Source organism: Caretta caretta, chromosome 19 (genome assembly GCF_965140235.1).
Source record: "Caretta caretta isolate rCarCar2 chromosome 19, rCarCar1.hap1, whole genome shotgun sequence".
NCBI classification, from domain to species: Eukaryota; Metazoa; Chordata; order Testudines; family Cheloniidae; genus Caretta; species Caretta caretta.
The window spans coordinates 13,367,858-13,385,472 of record NC_134224.1 but is presented as its reverse complement, the minus strand read 5'-3'; the positions used below and the strand labels follow the sequence as shown (position 1 = coordinate 13,385,472).

The 17,615-nt window shown below is 50.1% G+C and overlaps 1 protein-coding gene across 11 annotated transcripts in view; it reads right to left on the bottom strand.

Moving 5' to 3' along the window:
* The window catches only part of PTPRU (protein tyrosine phosphatase receptor type U), a 322,599-nt gene that overhangs the window by 56,414 nt on the left and 248,570 nt on the right, over positions 1-17,615 (bottom strand). For 7 of the 11 annotated variants that reach the window (XM_075121404.1, XM_048825551.2, XM_048825549.2 and 4 more), the window contains exons 15-18: positions 15,635-15,664; positions 10,388-10,545; positions 5,576-5,766; positions 1,728-1,800 (exon numbers count right to left, since the gene is read on the bottom strand). In XM_075121404.1, coding sequence (XP_074977505.1) covers positions 1,728-1,800; positions 5,576-5,766; positions 10,388-10,545; positions 15,635-15,664 — 452 coding nt within the window. The remainder of the gene's footprint in view (positions 1-1,727; positions 1,801-5,575; positions 5,767-10,387; positions 10,546-15,634; positions 15,665-17,615) is intronic. The other 4 variants (XM_048825554.2, XM_048825557.2, XM_048825555.2 and 1 more) reach the window with 1 other exon arrangement.

Genomic DNA, 17,615 nt, shown 5'->3' with positions numbered 1-17,615 from the left:
CATTTGTCACAGATTCCCTGTGGTGCTGCTCCATGTCGGCCCAAGGCTCAGGGATAGCGCCCGCCTCTTCCTGGTGGTGGGGGCTGTTGTGGGCCTTAGCCCCACCTTGCCACGAGGCCCCACCTCCTGCTCCTCCTCTGGCCCCTGAGACCCCGCCCCTGGCCAGGCCAAAAGCCAGAGTCAGGCAGTAGTATGAACCATGCAGGGAGCCTGGGCCGCTGAGGGGAACTCCGGAGTCCTGGACCCTCCATCTGCCCTGGGCAGTGCACCCCTGGGGGGCAGGGACACAGAACAGGGGCTGCTTTTGGGCACCCCAGCCCACCATCCAGGGCAGGTGGAAGGTGCAGGGTTCCCTATAGTGCCCCAGGCTCCCTAGGCGGCTCTTACCATGGCCTGGCTCCGACTTCTGGGCTGTCCAGGGACTTGGGGGAAGAGGAGGAGCAGGGCCAGGGCCACGGAGGAGGCAGGGCTCCTGCATGTGTCCCAGTTTTGCATTTTGAAAAGGTGGTCACGCTAGTGGAACGTACCCTGGCTGTTGGGGTAGGGACCTGGCCATGGGATCATGCCAGAGGAGTAAAGCACTAGGACTCCGGCAGAAACAAGCCTTTCCGGTCTCTTCTGTTCTTTAAGAGCCAATCGCTTAACCTTAGCATGTTTATTGTGTCCACATCTGTCTATTTTCTTACCCTGTAAGCTCCCTGGGGCAGGAAAATGGCCGTATAAGAGTTAGGTATTAATTAATAGCAATAAGTGTTCGTACAGCACCTAGCGCCACGGGGCCCAACTTGTCCATAGCCTTTGAGCACCACCAAACGTGTCCTATACTAGTAATGCATCTGATGAAGTGAGCTGTAGCTCACGAAAGCTTATGCTCAAATAAATTGGTTAGTCTCTAAGGTGCCACAAGTACCCCTTTTCTTTTTGCGAATACAGACTAACACGGCTGCTACTCTGAAACCTGTACTAGTAGGGTCTCTCAAGGCCAAGGGAGCCAGTGTTGCACGCAGCTCCAGCCTGTGAGCTAGACTCAAAGGCACAGAATGAATGGAAACCGCACCCCATAGACAAAGTGCCCCGAGCACGGGGATAGCTGCTGCACTCCACCAGCCCAACACATTCGCTCGGCTTCTTCCCCCCAATAATTTGATAGATTTTACCCCACAGGGAAGCTGCCCCGCCCCCTAATCCTGGCCTGACTGGCCACAGTTATTCTGCTCCACAGCCAGCCGCTCTGCAAAGCTTTGCCAGCTCTTCTCCGTCCTGCCCTGGCTCACCCCCTTATTCCAGATGTGCTCTCCCAAGACAGCCCTGCTAGCGCCCTGAGCCTTCCTGTTCCAGTCCTGCCCCAGCCCATTGCACAGCTCGGCCATGCACAACTGTCACGACCTACTGCCCCTCGCTTCCCAGCTACTCCCCACACACGGCTCTGCCAGTGCACCTCATTCGTGATGCCTGGGCCTCTGCTGGGGTGAGGTTCTGTGAAGCAAATCTCTGGGAGGGACAGAAATGAAACCAACAACCGGGACAACACCCAAGAGCAAAGCACAACCTAGGTCCATGGAGTGAAGAGGCCAGCCCGTTCACCTGTTGTGCACCAGCGCATCACCCCTCCGCACCCCTGTCGCCTGTGCGTTGCTAGGAGACTCTTTGTAGAGGTTTCAAAGCATTCCAATATTAGGCAGGCAGGTTTTTCTGTTGTTTTTAAAGCCTTTGTCTCAGACACTTACAGGTTGGCATGTGATCCTGCCTCCCTTTGGTCTTGTCTTTCTTCTTGGATGCATCCCAGCCTTCAAAGAAACTCTAAAGAAAGCAGAAAAGTCTATTATCTATCCAGGGAACATATACATGGGATTCCCTCTGGTAGCCCCTGAAGCAAACGCCCCATCACACCTGCTCTAGGCTTAGGGTTGGGTGCAGTATCCATTGCAGTTTCGTCCAGCATTTTGACAGTGGAGATGGGGGGGCGAAGTGCGGATGATGTTTTTGGGGGCTGTCCTAATTGCTGATGAGGAGGATCCTGCACCCAACAAGCTGAATGCTCCAGGACATTGAAGGGTCCCAGAATAGAACTTTCAGGCTCATCACGATACAATGTTGAGCTGCAAGGTCGTGATGTGCCACCACACCCGAGGGATCTCATCACACCACTTCACAACGCTGCAGTAGACTGCGACTGAGTTCCTGCCATAACGTAGTGGTGATAAGAGGCTGCGTGGTCTATGGGAATGAACACAGTACCTCCTGAGTCCCAATGTCAATGGCTCACCATGCATCTTGAGGCAAGTCTGTTTGTCTTTCTGTGCCTCAGTTTCCCAATCTGCAAAATGGGGCTAAAGCCTACCTTAGAGTCATAGAGTTTAAGGCCAGACGCACCCACCACTCTGACCTCCTGTGTATCACAGGCTACCAGCACCACACAGCACCCGCGCACTAAACCCAACAACCGAAATCAGACCGCAGTATTGCAACCCAAAGGGGACGAGACTATTACATGCCACAGGCAGAGAACAGGGGCACTGAGGTGACCAGTGCCTGAGGCCCCATCAATGGCAGGGAAATGATAAGTGAGGTGTACCCAGATAACCGTGACAAGTGACCCCCACCCTCATGCTGCAGGGAAAGGCGAAAACCCCCCAAGGTTCCTGCTAACCTGACCGGGGGGAAATTCCTGCCCGATCCCACATACAGCGATCAGCCGGATCCTGAGCACATGAACAAGAACCAGCTGCCAAGCACCTGAGAGAGAGAATGTTCAGTGCCACCTGAGAGTCCTGGCCCTCCCTGCCCAGTGTCCCATCTCTAGCCGTGGCCATTCCTGATGCCACAGAGGAAAGAGATTAAAAAATCCTCCCAGAATACATTGGGGGCAGGGGGGGAATCCCTTCCTGACCCTGCAGATGGCTGGCTGTAACCCTGAAGCATGAACCCTTAGGAACGTAGGACATAAACTGGACGAGAGCCCCAGAGCTCTTGAGCTCTGCCCCCCACCATCACAAACAGCCCCATCATACCATTGCACTCATACATTTGTAAAGCTCTCTCATAGAACTAACTGCTTGCCCCACAACTCCTGTTGGGAGGCTGTTCCAAAACCGCACCCCTCAGTGGTTAGAAACCTTCTTCTGATTTCCAGTCTAGTTCATGGCCAGTTTATACCCATTTGTTCGTGTGTTAACAATTGCCTTTAGCTTAAATAGCTCTTCACTCTCCCTGCTATTTACCCACTAACATATTTACAGAGAGCCATCATATCCCCCCTCAGCCTTCTTTTTGCTAAACTAAACACACCAAGCTCTTCCAGTCTCCTCTCAAAAGACAGGCCCTCTACTCCCTGATCCTCCTGGGTGCTCTTCTCTGCACCTGTTTCACTTTAAATTAAACTTTACAGACGATGGAGGACCAGAACCGTAAACAGTTTGCCAAACGAGGCCATACCACCGGGGTCCTGTCAAGCTTAACCTGTTCATGTTTGTGCAGCAATCTGAACACGCAATGCATTATCGAAGAACTAAGGACCCAATCCACAGTGATGGCATTGGTCTGCCGCTTCCCAGCACCAAACACCGCAACATTGCGACACACAAGTTTGTCCCATCAGAGCAACTCAAAGCAGGTCCCTCCAGGCGGACTTGAAGGTGTCTGGACCTAGCCAGCTGGTCAGTGCTATACATGCAGGAATTCCTTCCTGAGCCTCACATGCAACTAAGAATGTCCTGAAGCCTGAATTTGATTAGCCTTATTGAGGGACAGGAATGAGGAAATCGCACATTGCAAGAAGTGCCTTGGGGAAAGCGTGCTGGGGTCTTTAGGGACTTCCCTGGCACACAGCACATTGTCCAGCCACACAACACACACCACAGTCTGCTTTCCTTAGGCCAGAGGAAGTTGTTAGACTGTAAGCTCTTTGGGAGTGCATCATTTTATGTGTTTGTGAAGCACCGAGAACAATGGGGTCCAGATCCTGACTGGGGCCTCCAAACACTACCCCAATCTGAATAGTCAATGCAACAAATCAGATTTCTGTCTGAAAAGCAAATATTAATCACACCACTTTGCTCTCTGGGCAGCGTCTCTCCTGCAGAAACATCAGCACAGGCTTCACAAACATCAAATCATTAACCCTCACTGCCCCACCACTACTTTGTGAGCCAAGCCTGTATTATTTGTCCTTAGAAGGGGAAACTGAGGCACTGGGCGGTGACGTGACTGTCTCAAGGGTAGGCAGTACAGCAGTGGCAGAACAAGGGCCAGAAGGAGTCCTGACTTTCAATCTGCTTCTTTAACCGAAGAACATTTCTGGGAGCTTCTATGTGCCAGATACAAATTTCAGTTTCATCCAGAAATCCCTGTTTCAGACCATTACAAATTCCTTATTTCTCCAGGTCTTTCCTTACCCTTTTTCTCTCCCCATAGAAGTAGAACAGCCTGGTACATAATAACAGCAACATTCATGGATCAGAATAAGAGGCAGAAAGTGGAAGGAAATTACATGTTTTCTCCCCACCCATAATATCAAAGTGCTTTTCAAATGACTAGCTCTGAGCCCATACAGCAGCTTGTCAAGCAGCCCTAATGATTATAACTAATCATGATTTGTCCAATACATAAAAGAGGGGGCAAAAAGGTTCCTGCACTTGAAACAAGTGAACATTAAACAGTAATTTTAATTACTGGGGGATTTCAATAGCCCAGCCTGTGGGACACCAAGGAATCAGGAAATCAGCCCTGCTATGCGCACTGTAGCAAGTGTTAGAAAGCACATCTCGCCATTATACCTGCTTCAGCCTAATGGGGTAGGGACAGGGATGTAGCATTAATGACTCTGGGGGCATCCGCTCTGCATTAAAATAAGAGGAGACCATCTACACTGACCAGGCTGGGCTGCTGCTGCACAATGGAACACAGTGGGTGTCTGTCACAGGGCGGGAGTAGAGGAGAGAGAAGCTCTCAGCACGATAGCAAGGGGTGGACCTGACATTATCCTGCAGCCAGCCGTGCTGGACAAGGAAAGAGCTGGGTTTCCAAAGGGAGAGCCACCTACAGGGGCAGATCTGGGAGGGGCGAGCCCAGCATGCTGAAAGTTTCCTGGACTGTCTAGCAAATGGCTGACATGGCCTGGTTTTGGCCTAGTTTGTTTCAGGGTATGACATCCCGGGAGCCGCCAGGGCGAGAGACTCACACACCATGCCATGGGAAGGCTGGGGTGCCCTGCCTGCTCGTGTCTAATTTGGACCCGGATCCTCAAGGGTATTTAGGCACCCAACTCCCAGGAGAGTGAGGCCCCTAAATATCTTTGAGGATCTGGGCCCTGGTGCCTCATGAGACATCTGACCACAAACTCCCATTATTCAGATGAATGCTGTTAGATGTCTGCAGCATCCCACACTTGCAGAAATACCCTCAGGCCGGAGTCCCAGTGATCTGCCCCAAAGGTGACCTGGGAATCCAGCTGTCTGACTTTGCCCTGCCCCACCCCTCGGCTACTTCGGGGGTGGGCGTGCGAGGCGGGTGTGGGAGAAGGGGATAAAAGCAAGGGGGAGCAGGCAGGATTCCCTGACCGCTCCCCAGCTCTCACCTCATACTCCTGCTTGAAGCCATAGCCTTCCGCTGTCTTCATCTGGTTGATGTGCTGGAGGAGATCTGCCACTCTGACGGCAGGGTGGAGCTGCCCAGTGTGGTATGGGGAGCCTTTGCACCCGCACTGGCGCCGTGGGGAGCCTCCGAGCAAGCTGCTGGACTCATTGACCGCACTGCTGCGCTGGTCACCTGGGAGCCATGGGGAACAGGCACAGGAAGAGTTCAGAAGACGACATAGCAGGCTGGGTGCTCCTGGTTGATTTGCTCAATCTAAGCAGAGTTGGGCTGAGCTGGTACTTAGATAGGAGATTGCCCAAGGACGCTCAAACTTAATCCCATGCACCACTGCAGACTAGGGACCGAGTGGCTAGGCAGTAGTTCTGCAGAAAAGGACCTAGGGGTTACAGTGGACTAGAAACTGGATATAAGTCAACAGTGTGCCCTTGTTGCCAAAAAGCCTAATGGCATTTTGGGCTGTATAAGTAGGAGCATTGCCGGCAGATCGAGGGACATGATCATTCCCCTCTATTCGGCACTGGTGAGGCCTTATCTGGAGTAGTGTCCAGTTTTGGGCCCCACACTACAAGAAGGATGTGGAAAAATTGGAAAGAGTCCAGCGAAGGGCAACAAAAATGATTAGGGGGCTGGAGCACATGACTTATGAGGAAAGGCTGAGGGAACTGGGATCATTTAGTCTACAGAAGAGAAGAATGGGGGGGGGGGATTTGATAACTGCTTCCAACTACCTGAAAGGGGGTTCCGAAGAGGATGGATCTAGACTGTTCTCAGTGGTACCAGAGAACAGAATGAGGAGTAGTGGTCTCAAGTTGCAGTGGGGGAGGTTTAGGTTGGATATTAGGAAACACTACTTCACTAGGAGGGTGGTAAAGCACTGGAATGGGTTACCTACGGAGGTGGTGGAATCTCCATCCTTAGAGGTTTTTAAGGTCAGGCTTGACAAAGCCCAGGCTGGGATGATTTAGTTGGGGACTGGTCCTGCTTTGAGCAGGGGGTTGGACTAGAAGACCTCCTGAGGTCCCTTCCAACCCTCATATTCTATGATTCTATGAACCTGCTGCAGGGGGTGCTCTTGCCATGTCGGACTCTCTGTTGGGGTTCTGTGGAAGCGCCCCCTGGAGGAGCAGTTGTCGCTACCCTTTGGAAGGCACAGCACCAGCATTAATGGCCAGTGCAGTGGGGCTGGGCACGGTACGGTATTAAAACTAGCACCGTAATACTTTAGTTAAGGTGAGGAGCGGCAGAATAAACATGTTAATAAACAACTGCTTTGATGAGGCCAAACTGTGCTCTCAGTCCCTTCTGGAGCGATTGCAAGATTTTAAGGCCAGAAAACACCATTATCATCTTTCTAGTCAGAACTCCTGCACAACACAGGCAAAAAAGCAGCCCCCAGTCACTTCTCTCTGAAACCCGCACCTTTCCGATGTCTCAGAAAGATACCTGGTCTGGTCTCAAAGACTGAAAGGGATGGAGAATCCATCGCCCCGACATAGGTTCTTCCCATGGTTAATTATCCTCACAGCTGAAAAGGCGTGTCTTATTTCTAGTCTTGATGTCAACGGACTTCACTGTTATTACTTGGTTAAGCTACTCAATATTGACACCAATGTAACTGAGAGTAGAATTTAGCCCATGTGGTATCTGGGCCAAATTCAGCGTTAGTCTGTATTTTTTCATGACGAGCCAACACTGCCCTGCTCATTGATTAATTCTCAGGATTCCCCAAACGCTCCCACCCAAAGTTCTGAGCTCTGACCTTGCTAAGAGTACTTTGTTCAGTGCAGAGCATTTCTCTGGGTGGCAGCATTGTTTGCCTATTGCAAACAACTATCTTCTCTATAAGATTGAGTTCTGACTATGGTTATCCTAACACTTCTAAACAATCCTTTCTGGTTCATCCATAAAGCTCCAAGGGTTCCTTGCATCTGCTAGAAAATGCCAAATCGCCCATCCAGGTTTTGCGGTTTCTAGTGTCTGCATCTCGGGGTTATGAAAAGCTAACGGAGGGCTAATATGTTAACAGAATGCAGGAAACCCCATACATGAAATAGTGCAGGAGTCTCAGACTTTGTGAAGTGAAATGACCCCAATTGGATGGACCTCAAACGTGTCAGTACACTGACAGGAGAGTGACTGTGAATGGAATATGGCGATGTGGGTGAGGGGAGGGATGAAACCTGGGTGATATGAACTGGAGTTTATGACAATTTGTAGGACATTGAACACAATTAAAATTAATGATGATACTAATTTGCAATTATGCACAATAGCTCCTTCCAGCGAAGGACCCTTACAATTGACAAATGGGGAAACTGAGGCACAGGGGTTGTGGGGAAGGTCACACAGAAGGTCAGGGACAGAGCTGGGACCTGAACCCAGGAGTCCTGACTCCCAGCCCAGCATCTAACTATTAGAGAACGCTCCCCCCCCCGGCTTTTATTTTCCAGGAAGGAAAAGGTGGAGGAAGCATGCTGAGCCTGGTGCCTGAGCTGGGACTCGGGTCTGTTTTAGCTGGGGAAGGTTGATTGAGAACGTCCGGCTGTGCCAGAGCTTGTCACCCACAGGCAGCTCATCCGGGCGTCACATGTGTTTTCAACACTGGTGTTTAGAGATTTGGGATGGGGCTATTTTCTTCAGTTAGGGGAAAAGTCGGACTCCTGCGCAGCTAGCGCCTGTCTGCCCCAGACCTGCGCTCTGTCAAGCAGAGCAATGGGCAGGCATCCTCATCGGCAGGGAGACCGTCTTCTTTCCTCCCCAGCGCTCCCCTAAGGGGCACAGATGAGGTCCCACTCCCTAATATCAGGAACAGCTCAAGTCTCTACCTCAGCATTCCCTTCAAACGCTGCAACCAGCATCAATTTCTGGTCTCTGATGCTACAGTCCAGATTCTGCTCTCCCATTCACCAGTGTAAACTCAGAGCAACTACACTGAGGGCCCGGAGCTACACCAGTGTAAGCAGGAGCAGAATCAGCCCCGGTGTCTAACATCACAGAAGCCTCTTTCTCATGCATGACCGCCCAGAAATGAACCTAAATCCACTCCTGGCAGAAGCTAGATGCAGCCCCATTGACTCCTGCACATGTAAGACAGTGGAGAGTCTGGACTGCAGGCTCTCAGATGCTTGGAGGAGAAAATGCTCATATGAACCAGTCTCATTAAGAGCATTTCAAGAAGCCACAATAGCTCAAAAATAATACACAGTATTAGCTCAAAAATAATACACCTATCCAGATATATCAAAGGAGGAAAAGGATGCCCTCTGGGCTTCTATTATCTGTGAGACAATGCTGGGAACCATATTAATCTTGTCTTTTGCACAGGGAAGATGGGAGCAAGCAGCATCTTGAAGTTATAGTAACAGATGTTATTAGCATATGGTTGAAACTAGGGCATAGAACAAATTATTTTATAACTAAATCAGCCTAGAAATGCATACGCCAGTGGGTGTGAAATTATCAGTCTCCCTCTAACATGAGCACAGTGTACTTTTCACCCTGCAAGACCCACGCCTATTCAGAACAACAGAAAGCTGTCCGTGTTAAACTCCAAGCTCAGCATAAGTTAAAAGCCTGGATCCAAATCTACCCAGGCTTAGGCCAGGATTTCTCAGATTTCTCAGTTTGCATTCAGATCTCTGTTTTGTGAATGGCTCCCAGTCACACTGGGGCCAACCAAAACCACTGATCACAACTTGGAGCAGGGGGGCTGAGAGCCAGATCTGAATTTTGCAGCTCAGACCCCACCCACCCACTTTTTCCAGTGGAGTTACATCTTGAAGGAGTTTTGCTTATTATAGACATGGCTCTACACACACGCATGAGGTCGCTTTGATGAGATTGCTGCCCCTGAGGATATATAGAGGGCCAGGAACCCTTTCAGTGTGCAAGGACCTGCAGTCTGACTGAAAGGGGTGCAGGTATCCACAGGCAGACACGGGCTTTCTAGTGCCAGGATAAAAAATGAGTCAAGAGTCCAGGTGGAGCCTGCCATCAGGCTGATCTATTCGCATGGGCAGTCACTGGTGCCAGGCACCAGAGCCCTGGCACGCTGTACAATCTGTGCAGCCCCAGTGGATGAAGATGGCGGTACAGCGAGTGTAGCCCATGCTGACTCGTTGAACTGATGGTTTTGGGGAAGAGCCTCATTAGGGGAAATCTGACTCCCAATCTGGCAGCATGAAAGAAGCTGAGAGGTAGCACTGTCCAGGAACTAGGGCTCTGGTCCAGGACTCAGAAGACCTGGATTCTCTTCCTGGCTCTGCCATTGATCTGCTGTGGGACCATGGACACTTCCCAGCTCCGTTTTCCCTCCCACTCTTCATTTGGCCTATTTAGATTGTAAGCGCCTCAAAGCGGGGGTTGTCTCTCACTGTGCGCGTCCGGTGCCTAGTGCAATGGGGCCTGGATCTCAATTGTGGCCTCTCGGGGCTACTGTTGCAATGACAACAAGCTAAGTTCAGTGGAGGAGCCCTGCATAGGCAGATGAGAGTGGGGTCAAGATTCACAGTCAGTGGGAGATTCGTGGATGGAGCAATGGTGGATTAGCCTGATGCCTTACCAAGATCATGGTCCTGCAGCTCAGATTTGTGAACCATTTTTAGCACATGTTATTGTTCAAACAGAAACCTAATTCACTTTGTTCTCAAGCACTTTAGCACGCAACTCACTGCATACCAAAGATGCCTCTGAGTGGGAAGGGCAGGACAGACAGGTGCCGAACCATTCTATATAGGATATTTTAACATGCCCATCACCAGAGCATCTGGGCACCTTCTTGCATAGTCCTTACCCCTGTTGCTGCAGTTGTGCGCGTCCATGAAGGACAGGCCCAGCCTCTCGTCCTCCTGCAGGGTGCTCTGGTCTGTGAAGCTCCGGTCGATGGCGCTCATCATGTGGGTCTTCTCATGGCGGTAGTTAATCGTAGCTTTGGTCACGGTGACAGGTTTCCTACAGGAGGGTTACAAAGGGAGAAGCAGACACGTAATGCTCAGCCACACTGCTCTTGCCAGACACAGGCTCTGATTTAAAAATCATGAGCCTGATTTTCAGAGGCAGCCTCTGATTTCGCAGCTGGTCTATTTGGCAGCCTTTCAATGTCTAGCTGGCTGACTGCTCACACAGCGCTACGGCGTCTAAAACATGCCCACAATTATCTGTGCAATGATGCAAAACCAGACCCTGAATGGAGTCCCTGCTGAAAAGCAGGGCTACCACCTAAAGGTTCATGAGCAGCTAGTGATTCTGAGAGCTTGGAGTTTCGGTGGGTACGCCTGCACTGCAAAGAAAAACGGGCCGTGCCAAGGCTCATAGCCTGGGGCACCTGCCTCAGGGGCTGCAGGGCTAAACACAGCAGTGTTGGCCTTCCTGCCTGGGCTCTGAAACCTGGTGAGGGCGGCGGTTATCTGAGTCCAGGCTCCAGCCCGAGCAGGAACATCTACACTGCTATTTTTAGCCCAGTAGCCCGAGACCTGCAAGCCTGAGCCAACTGACCCAGGCTCTGAGACTCAGTGCCAAAGGTTTTCCTTCGCCATGTAGACGTACTCAGCAACTGCTGAGCACTGGCCCTGTGAAAACCAGGCCCCAATACAGCGTCTCCCAGAATCTCCAGGCACTTGCGACTCTGTTGGCCTATTTGCTTAGCCAGTTCACAAACAAATGAAACGTAAATTGGACAATGGTGTTGAGCCTCGGATCCAGCCATATACCAAAATCCCTGGAAGCACAGCGGCCCAGATCCCCAAAGGCATGTGGGCTCCTAAATTCCATCATGGACGGTAAGGCGCCTGTCCCTTGGAGGATCCAGGTCTGAGCATTCAGCAGCACCCATTAAAAGGTGACATTTACCGAAGCACTTAAATGACTTAGGAGCCTAAATGCAAAATGCAATCCAGGACAGTCTCCTGGCCACTCTGAACTTCTGAAATTCAGCCCACTGATTTGCGTGCCCACATCAGGACACCTGAGCCTAACTTTAGGGCCCCATCCTTTAAAATCTTGACCTCAATGCCTATTTTGGTGGCCTTCGTGTCAGGGGCCCAGCTGGCACCACCCCAGGACTGATTTTCACAGATGCTCAAGCAAGTGTTGCCCCCCAGGGACTCCAGCTTAGCCCACCTGCAAATCAGGCCTTACGTCTGACAAGCTAGGTTCCCAAAAACTGAGCCTCCTAAAATGAGTGGGCGCTGTGCTGACCAATATTGTCACATGAACACCCTGTTGGTCTGTTTCCATCTGTTAGCTCTTATCTGATACTTGCAAGCTCTTTGGGGCAGCCTTTTTGTTCTCTGTTTGTACAGCACCTAGCGCAATGGGATCCAAGACTAAGTCTCCCAGGCTCTATGGAAATACAGATCATAAAAATCAAGGAATCCCTGGACTTAGAAATGGAAAAGGGCCCCAGAACTCACACAGCCTGGGCAGGATTATGCCCTGGGCACATTTCTCAGGGCTTGGACCAGTGCCATTATTAGCTAACACTACTCCTCTGACACAGGCTCCTATAAATCCTGAGCTGTGTTTTGCTCTCCGTAGTCCAAGCGGAAGGAAGATGCAAGCCTAAGAGACAGGCTGGTGTCCCACTCATCCTTCCTTCTCCTTGACTCCGCAGTGCTTCATGGATTGCAGCTTTGAGTACTCCTTCACTGGGCCCCAGAGCAGGTAGAGGAGAAGCTCTCTGCCATGGACACGGAAAACATGCACTGATGTCTCCTTGGCCAGCAGTTACAAATGAACAGAGTAGGACTGTGAAGTATCCTGTGTCATTAGGCTTTCTTCTGCGCACCCAGGCTGGCAAACAGTACTATTTCCAGGCCACAATGCGCTGCCTGCCCTGGGTCCCACGGTGTGTTAACGACTTCCCATCCTCACCCACAGCACAGAGGGGTAGAACATCATTCAAGGCAGTGGGGTCAGACCCACTGAACTGGCTGTTGCAGGGGACACCCTCAGACCTCAAGGAGCCAGGCTCAGCCACCCCCCATTACAATCAAAGGCCTATTTTCTGAATGAGGTGACTGCATTTGCCAGGTGTCCGGTGATGCACAGAAGACAGTCAGCACAGGACAGCACAAGCCACCGCTCCGGATTGTGGTAATCTCTGAGCAACATGGAGGCATCGCAAGTATCCTCCTAATGCAGCTCATTCCCCACAGAACATGCCTTCCTTCCCAGAAGGTCACTGTCCCGTCCTTGCTCCTGTGGATGACTCCCTTCCCCTGTATCCGGCAAGGCTCCAGGACAGCTTGTGCCAGGGGCCCAGCTCGCACCCTGGCAGGCAATTATTGCCATCAGCCCCTTCCCTGGAGCACAAGGAGCTGCTGGTGAAAGCTGCCCCCATCCACTTCTGACTGCTTGGGGAGGTTGGAAAGAAGCAGAAGGCTTCCCCCAGCCCTTGTCTGATAAGTTCCTGCCCATAATTCTCTAGGCCTTGGATTGCCTGTAGTGATATTTATTATTGGGAAAGCATGGCCCGCAGAACAGGAATGCAATGGGCAGAGAGGCCTTCTGAAAAACTCTGGGCACGCACAGCTGGTGTTGTGCTAAGCAACACTCACTGTTACCCTGTAGTTTGACTGCAAGAGGAGTTATTTTCCATCCCACTCATTCTGGGGCACATGCTACACACTCAAGGCACCAAAAGCTGGGGCAATCCAGCCTCTGCTGCTCTGGCCCTTCTAGCTTGATACAGAATAAACATTGGGGGATGGGAGGCTTCAGAGACAGGATGTTAACAAGAGGAGAGGTTGAACTACAGCTGGTTGAAAAATGGTGTCAGCGTTGGGGGAAAGTGCTTCAATTGTTTCTGGTTTGCAGGGTTTAAAATGGAGCATGAGCTCAGGTTTGCCACGTTTTTTAAGAAATATTTTTTGAGGGGAAAAAATCAGAAATTTGATTTTTCCTCTCCCCTCCCTCTTTTGCCACTAAGTGATATAATCCTTGGAGGGTTCCCACCTTCACCTGTTTTCATTTTTCTTTCGCCTCTGTTACTTTTCCCACATTGAGGACGTCTGGGAAAATTACAGCATGGAAAAGGAAAAAGGCAAATAGATACAATGAAATACAGAACGTAAGCCCTGATCCGCCACCATTTACATGCATGCTGAGCTTTACTGTCAAGAGCAGCTCCATGGAGCTCCACGAGACTACTCCCAGTGGTAAGTTAAGGAGGTGTACAAGTCTTCGCAAGATCAGGCCCCGAGGTGCCATTGATTCCATACATTCATTGGTGAAAAGGGGGAACCTGACAATTCAAAATTTTAAGTTTCGCTGAAAAATCAGAACTTTTTAAAAAACAGATACAGCTTTTTGCCAACTGTTTTTGTTTTAAAAAGCCAAATTTTGGTTTAAAAAGCAAAAATTTTTTGACCAACTCTTGCACAAAAAAAAAAAAAAAATTGGGGGTGGGTGGGGTTGGAATCCAGTCCCAGAGCTAGATCTAGACCCTGTACCTGGCAAAACTCCAAAGCAGAACCTCCCCAAACCTCAGTTCAAAATCCAGATCCACGTTTAAATGTTGCAGTCTGGGCTCCCCATCAATTCTAGTAAGCCTGGGGCCGAGCCTGACATGCAATTGGTGGGGAGGGGAGTTGTTGACTCATGTCACTGGATTTTAGGCTACTTTAGCCTCTGAACCAGTCTGCAATAATCCCCTGCAACAGCAGCTGTAGACGGACAATAATGCCAGCTGCAGCTTCCCCCTGCCAGTGAGCTTGGCCAACAAGAAACTTCCTCCCAGGAAGGAGAGGCACACAAGGACCGCTTGTGATACAGCATCTAGCTGAAGTATCAACTGGGCTCCCAATGAAATTGTAAGGGTTGAAAATTACATTACACTAGAACCAGCTTTTCAGTTACACCATCAGAGGCTTTTGCATTAGAACACTTACACTGTAACAAAGCTTCCCCCTGCTGTAGTTACAATGTAACACATCCATCTCCTCCTCCCTCCCAGCAGTAATTACCATGTAATGTGATCACCAGGCCCTCTGCCCCCATGAAGCAATGACAATGTAACATGATCCCCCCTTCCAGTAGTTACAATGTAACATGTCTTTGAGTTACCATTACAATATGTCAGATAAAGCCAAGGCCAAAATAAAAAACATGAGGGGGTCCCATTTATCTCGGGGGAAACTGCACTGGATTCAGAGATAAATTAGGTCCAGATTTTCACAAGAGCTCAGCAGCAGGTTTTCATGTGCTCAGCACCCACAACGGAGGCCAGCCTTTCCAAAAGACCCGCTCTCATTTAGGCAGAGCCAGATTTCCACGAGTGTTCAGCGCCCTGCAGCTCCCACTGGGATGCTCATGGGCTGATTTTCATGGGCTCAGCACCCATAGGTGAGAGCAGACTTTCAAAAGAGCCCAGCACCCAAAGTCTTACAAATTTTAGAAGGCATCTTAAACCTTGGGCTTGAGGGTTTAGGCCAATCGCTGACAGAGATATTAAAAGCAAGCTGCGTACATACCACGCATGTAGTTACAGTGGGAGGCAGTGAGGGAAAGCTTCAGCAGTGGGGAAGTGGCAGAGACTTTCCCCGCTGCCTCCCCCTGCCAGAGCTTTTCCCTGCAGTCTTTTTTTGCAGCAGGGGAAGGCTCCGGCCGCAGGACACTACACTGCTAAAAACAGGCCAAACGGCACAGCTTGGGTGAGCAGAGAACCATGTAGGGTATGTACTCCAGCATACTCCCTTCAGGCATTTCTAATCACCTCATCTAGACTGCCATTTACACCCACGCTAGGGGAGCTGCGCGGGTGTGTACAATGCACACAGCCAAAAAAGTGTGTGATGTAGACATACTCTCAGAGAGGATAACGCAACAGCTGGACCTGGGGTTGATGGTTCCTGTGTTCCCATAACGCTGAGCCCTTTTGGAAATGGATCTCTGTATGTTTTCCATGCCATCTGGAAGCCTGTGAATACTTCGGAAGCATTTTTTAACAAGCCACAGACGCACTTAAAATTTACTTGACAGAGAAAGAAACTTGCTGGAGCAGAGAGCGCAGAGCGAGCGAGAGAGAATGACAATTACTTACGGGTAATAGGAATAGGAATAGTAGTTCCTCCTGGCAAGCGTGCAAACAAAGAGAACAGCAAAAATTGCATAAGCAGCTTTTCTCCAGAGCAATGAAGGGGGAGGTTTATTTGGAATCTCAGATGACAACAGGCCAAAGATTGCTCTAGTCACCATGCAGCGGATGGGTGCTGAGGCAGGGAAGGCAAGAGAGAGCCGTGGGACGACAGAAAGAAAGGGAGTTGCTGGAAATGAAAGGCAGCACATCTGCATGCTCACAGCTGGCCTGAGGATATGCAAGAATCACCTTAGAATAAATCATTTTATTCAGGACTATAATGTGAAGCACCCTCCCCCCCATTCCCCTCCTCCACCCATCCAATGAGACCAGGCATGTTCGAAGGGTCACAGGCATGATCTTATCTTTTTCTCCTGGGAACTGGCTTGTAACAGGGCAGCGAGAACAGGTTCTTTTGGAAATGCACTTGCCCTCAGGGGAGCCATTTCTCACCAGCTCCGGCCTCAAAAAGGACCTGTCCAATTGCATTGGCTTTTTCCTTCCTTGGCAGGTGATTCTCCATCTCCTGCAACACACTTGTGTCTCCACACCTGCTGTGTTCTGGGAGTGGGGTGCACGACAGACCCAGAGCTCTGGTACAAAGAGCAGTGTGCATCCACACACCCATCAGGCAGCAGTGTGTGCACGCACACTCCTGTTATATTACAGGAGCGGCAGCAGTACATGTACAAACACAGACATTATAGCCCTGCTTATATAACCTTTTAAAACGATTTCTCTCTAACCATGATGCCTGTTCACCAGCCTTCTGCTCCCTCTTTTGTCCCCATTAGGAGTGCAGCAACAGGACTGCCTCTCTTTCTGGCCAATAGAGAAACCGCCCGAGGGAGATCCAAGCAAACAGCTGAGAGGGTGTGTGAGCCTTTAGTCATAAGAATTATTAATGGAGAGTCCTGATCGCTTCCCATTGCAGCACAGGGAAATTTCTGCTATTTTTAATGATGATTAAAGTGCATCACAAATGGCCTTTCCTTACATACTCAATCACCAAAATATTTATTATAGACAACAAACTATCTAAGTATTTTTGACCAAGCCATGCTGTTAGAAAAGGCAGACCAGGGCAGTGACAATGACCAAACAGTTACAGTGTAACTACAAAACTGACTACCACCCACGTGCTAAGGCACCCCAGTTCATGATAATCATTAACATAAATGACAACGGGAGGCAATTAAAACTACAGATGATCAAAATCAAACCAGTGGTTATCTGCAATGCTGATCATCAGCAAGTGCTGATGGGAGGGGACTGAGATAAAATGTTAGAGAAATCCTAGGGGTGGAAAGAAGCCCCGTGCAGAGAGAAGCCAACCCCAACTTCTCCCTATTAGCAATGACAGTTTGTGCTCTAAAATCCTCTGGAGATCACCTATGCTGCAGAGCTCAGCCTAAAGCCAGACCTGGCTAGAGCTGTACGGGAACCAGATTTTCTGTTCCATGGAAAAATGTGCAGCATTGAAACAGAATTCCTTCTGACTCTAAAGGGAATGCCAGAATTGCAAAATTGTCTGCAAACGGGAATCTTTGGGCGGGGGAGGAGGGGGAATGGGAAGAATCAGAACAGAATTTTTCAAAAACCACAGGGCAGCCAGGGAACGAGGGAGCCGGCCACTCAGGGATCCAGCACCCTGTGCAGCTGGGGAACAGGGCAGCTCACCTGCCCACCACACAAGCAGCCAGAGAGCCAAAAAGCCTGCCTGCCAGGGATCTGGCCAGCCTGCTGAAAAATGTGACTGATTCAACACGTTCCTGTGGAATCAGCATTTCCCTGAGGCAAACAGTTCTGCAGAAATTTTTTGGACCAGCTTTGAATTTCAAGCAGTCAGACCAGGATCTGAAGTCTGTGGCTCAGATCCATCTTTAACTCAGCAGGGTTGATTTCTGGGTGGAGAAGCAAATCAGTTTTCTAGTTCCCCCTGCTG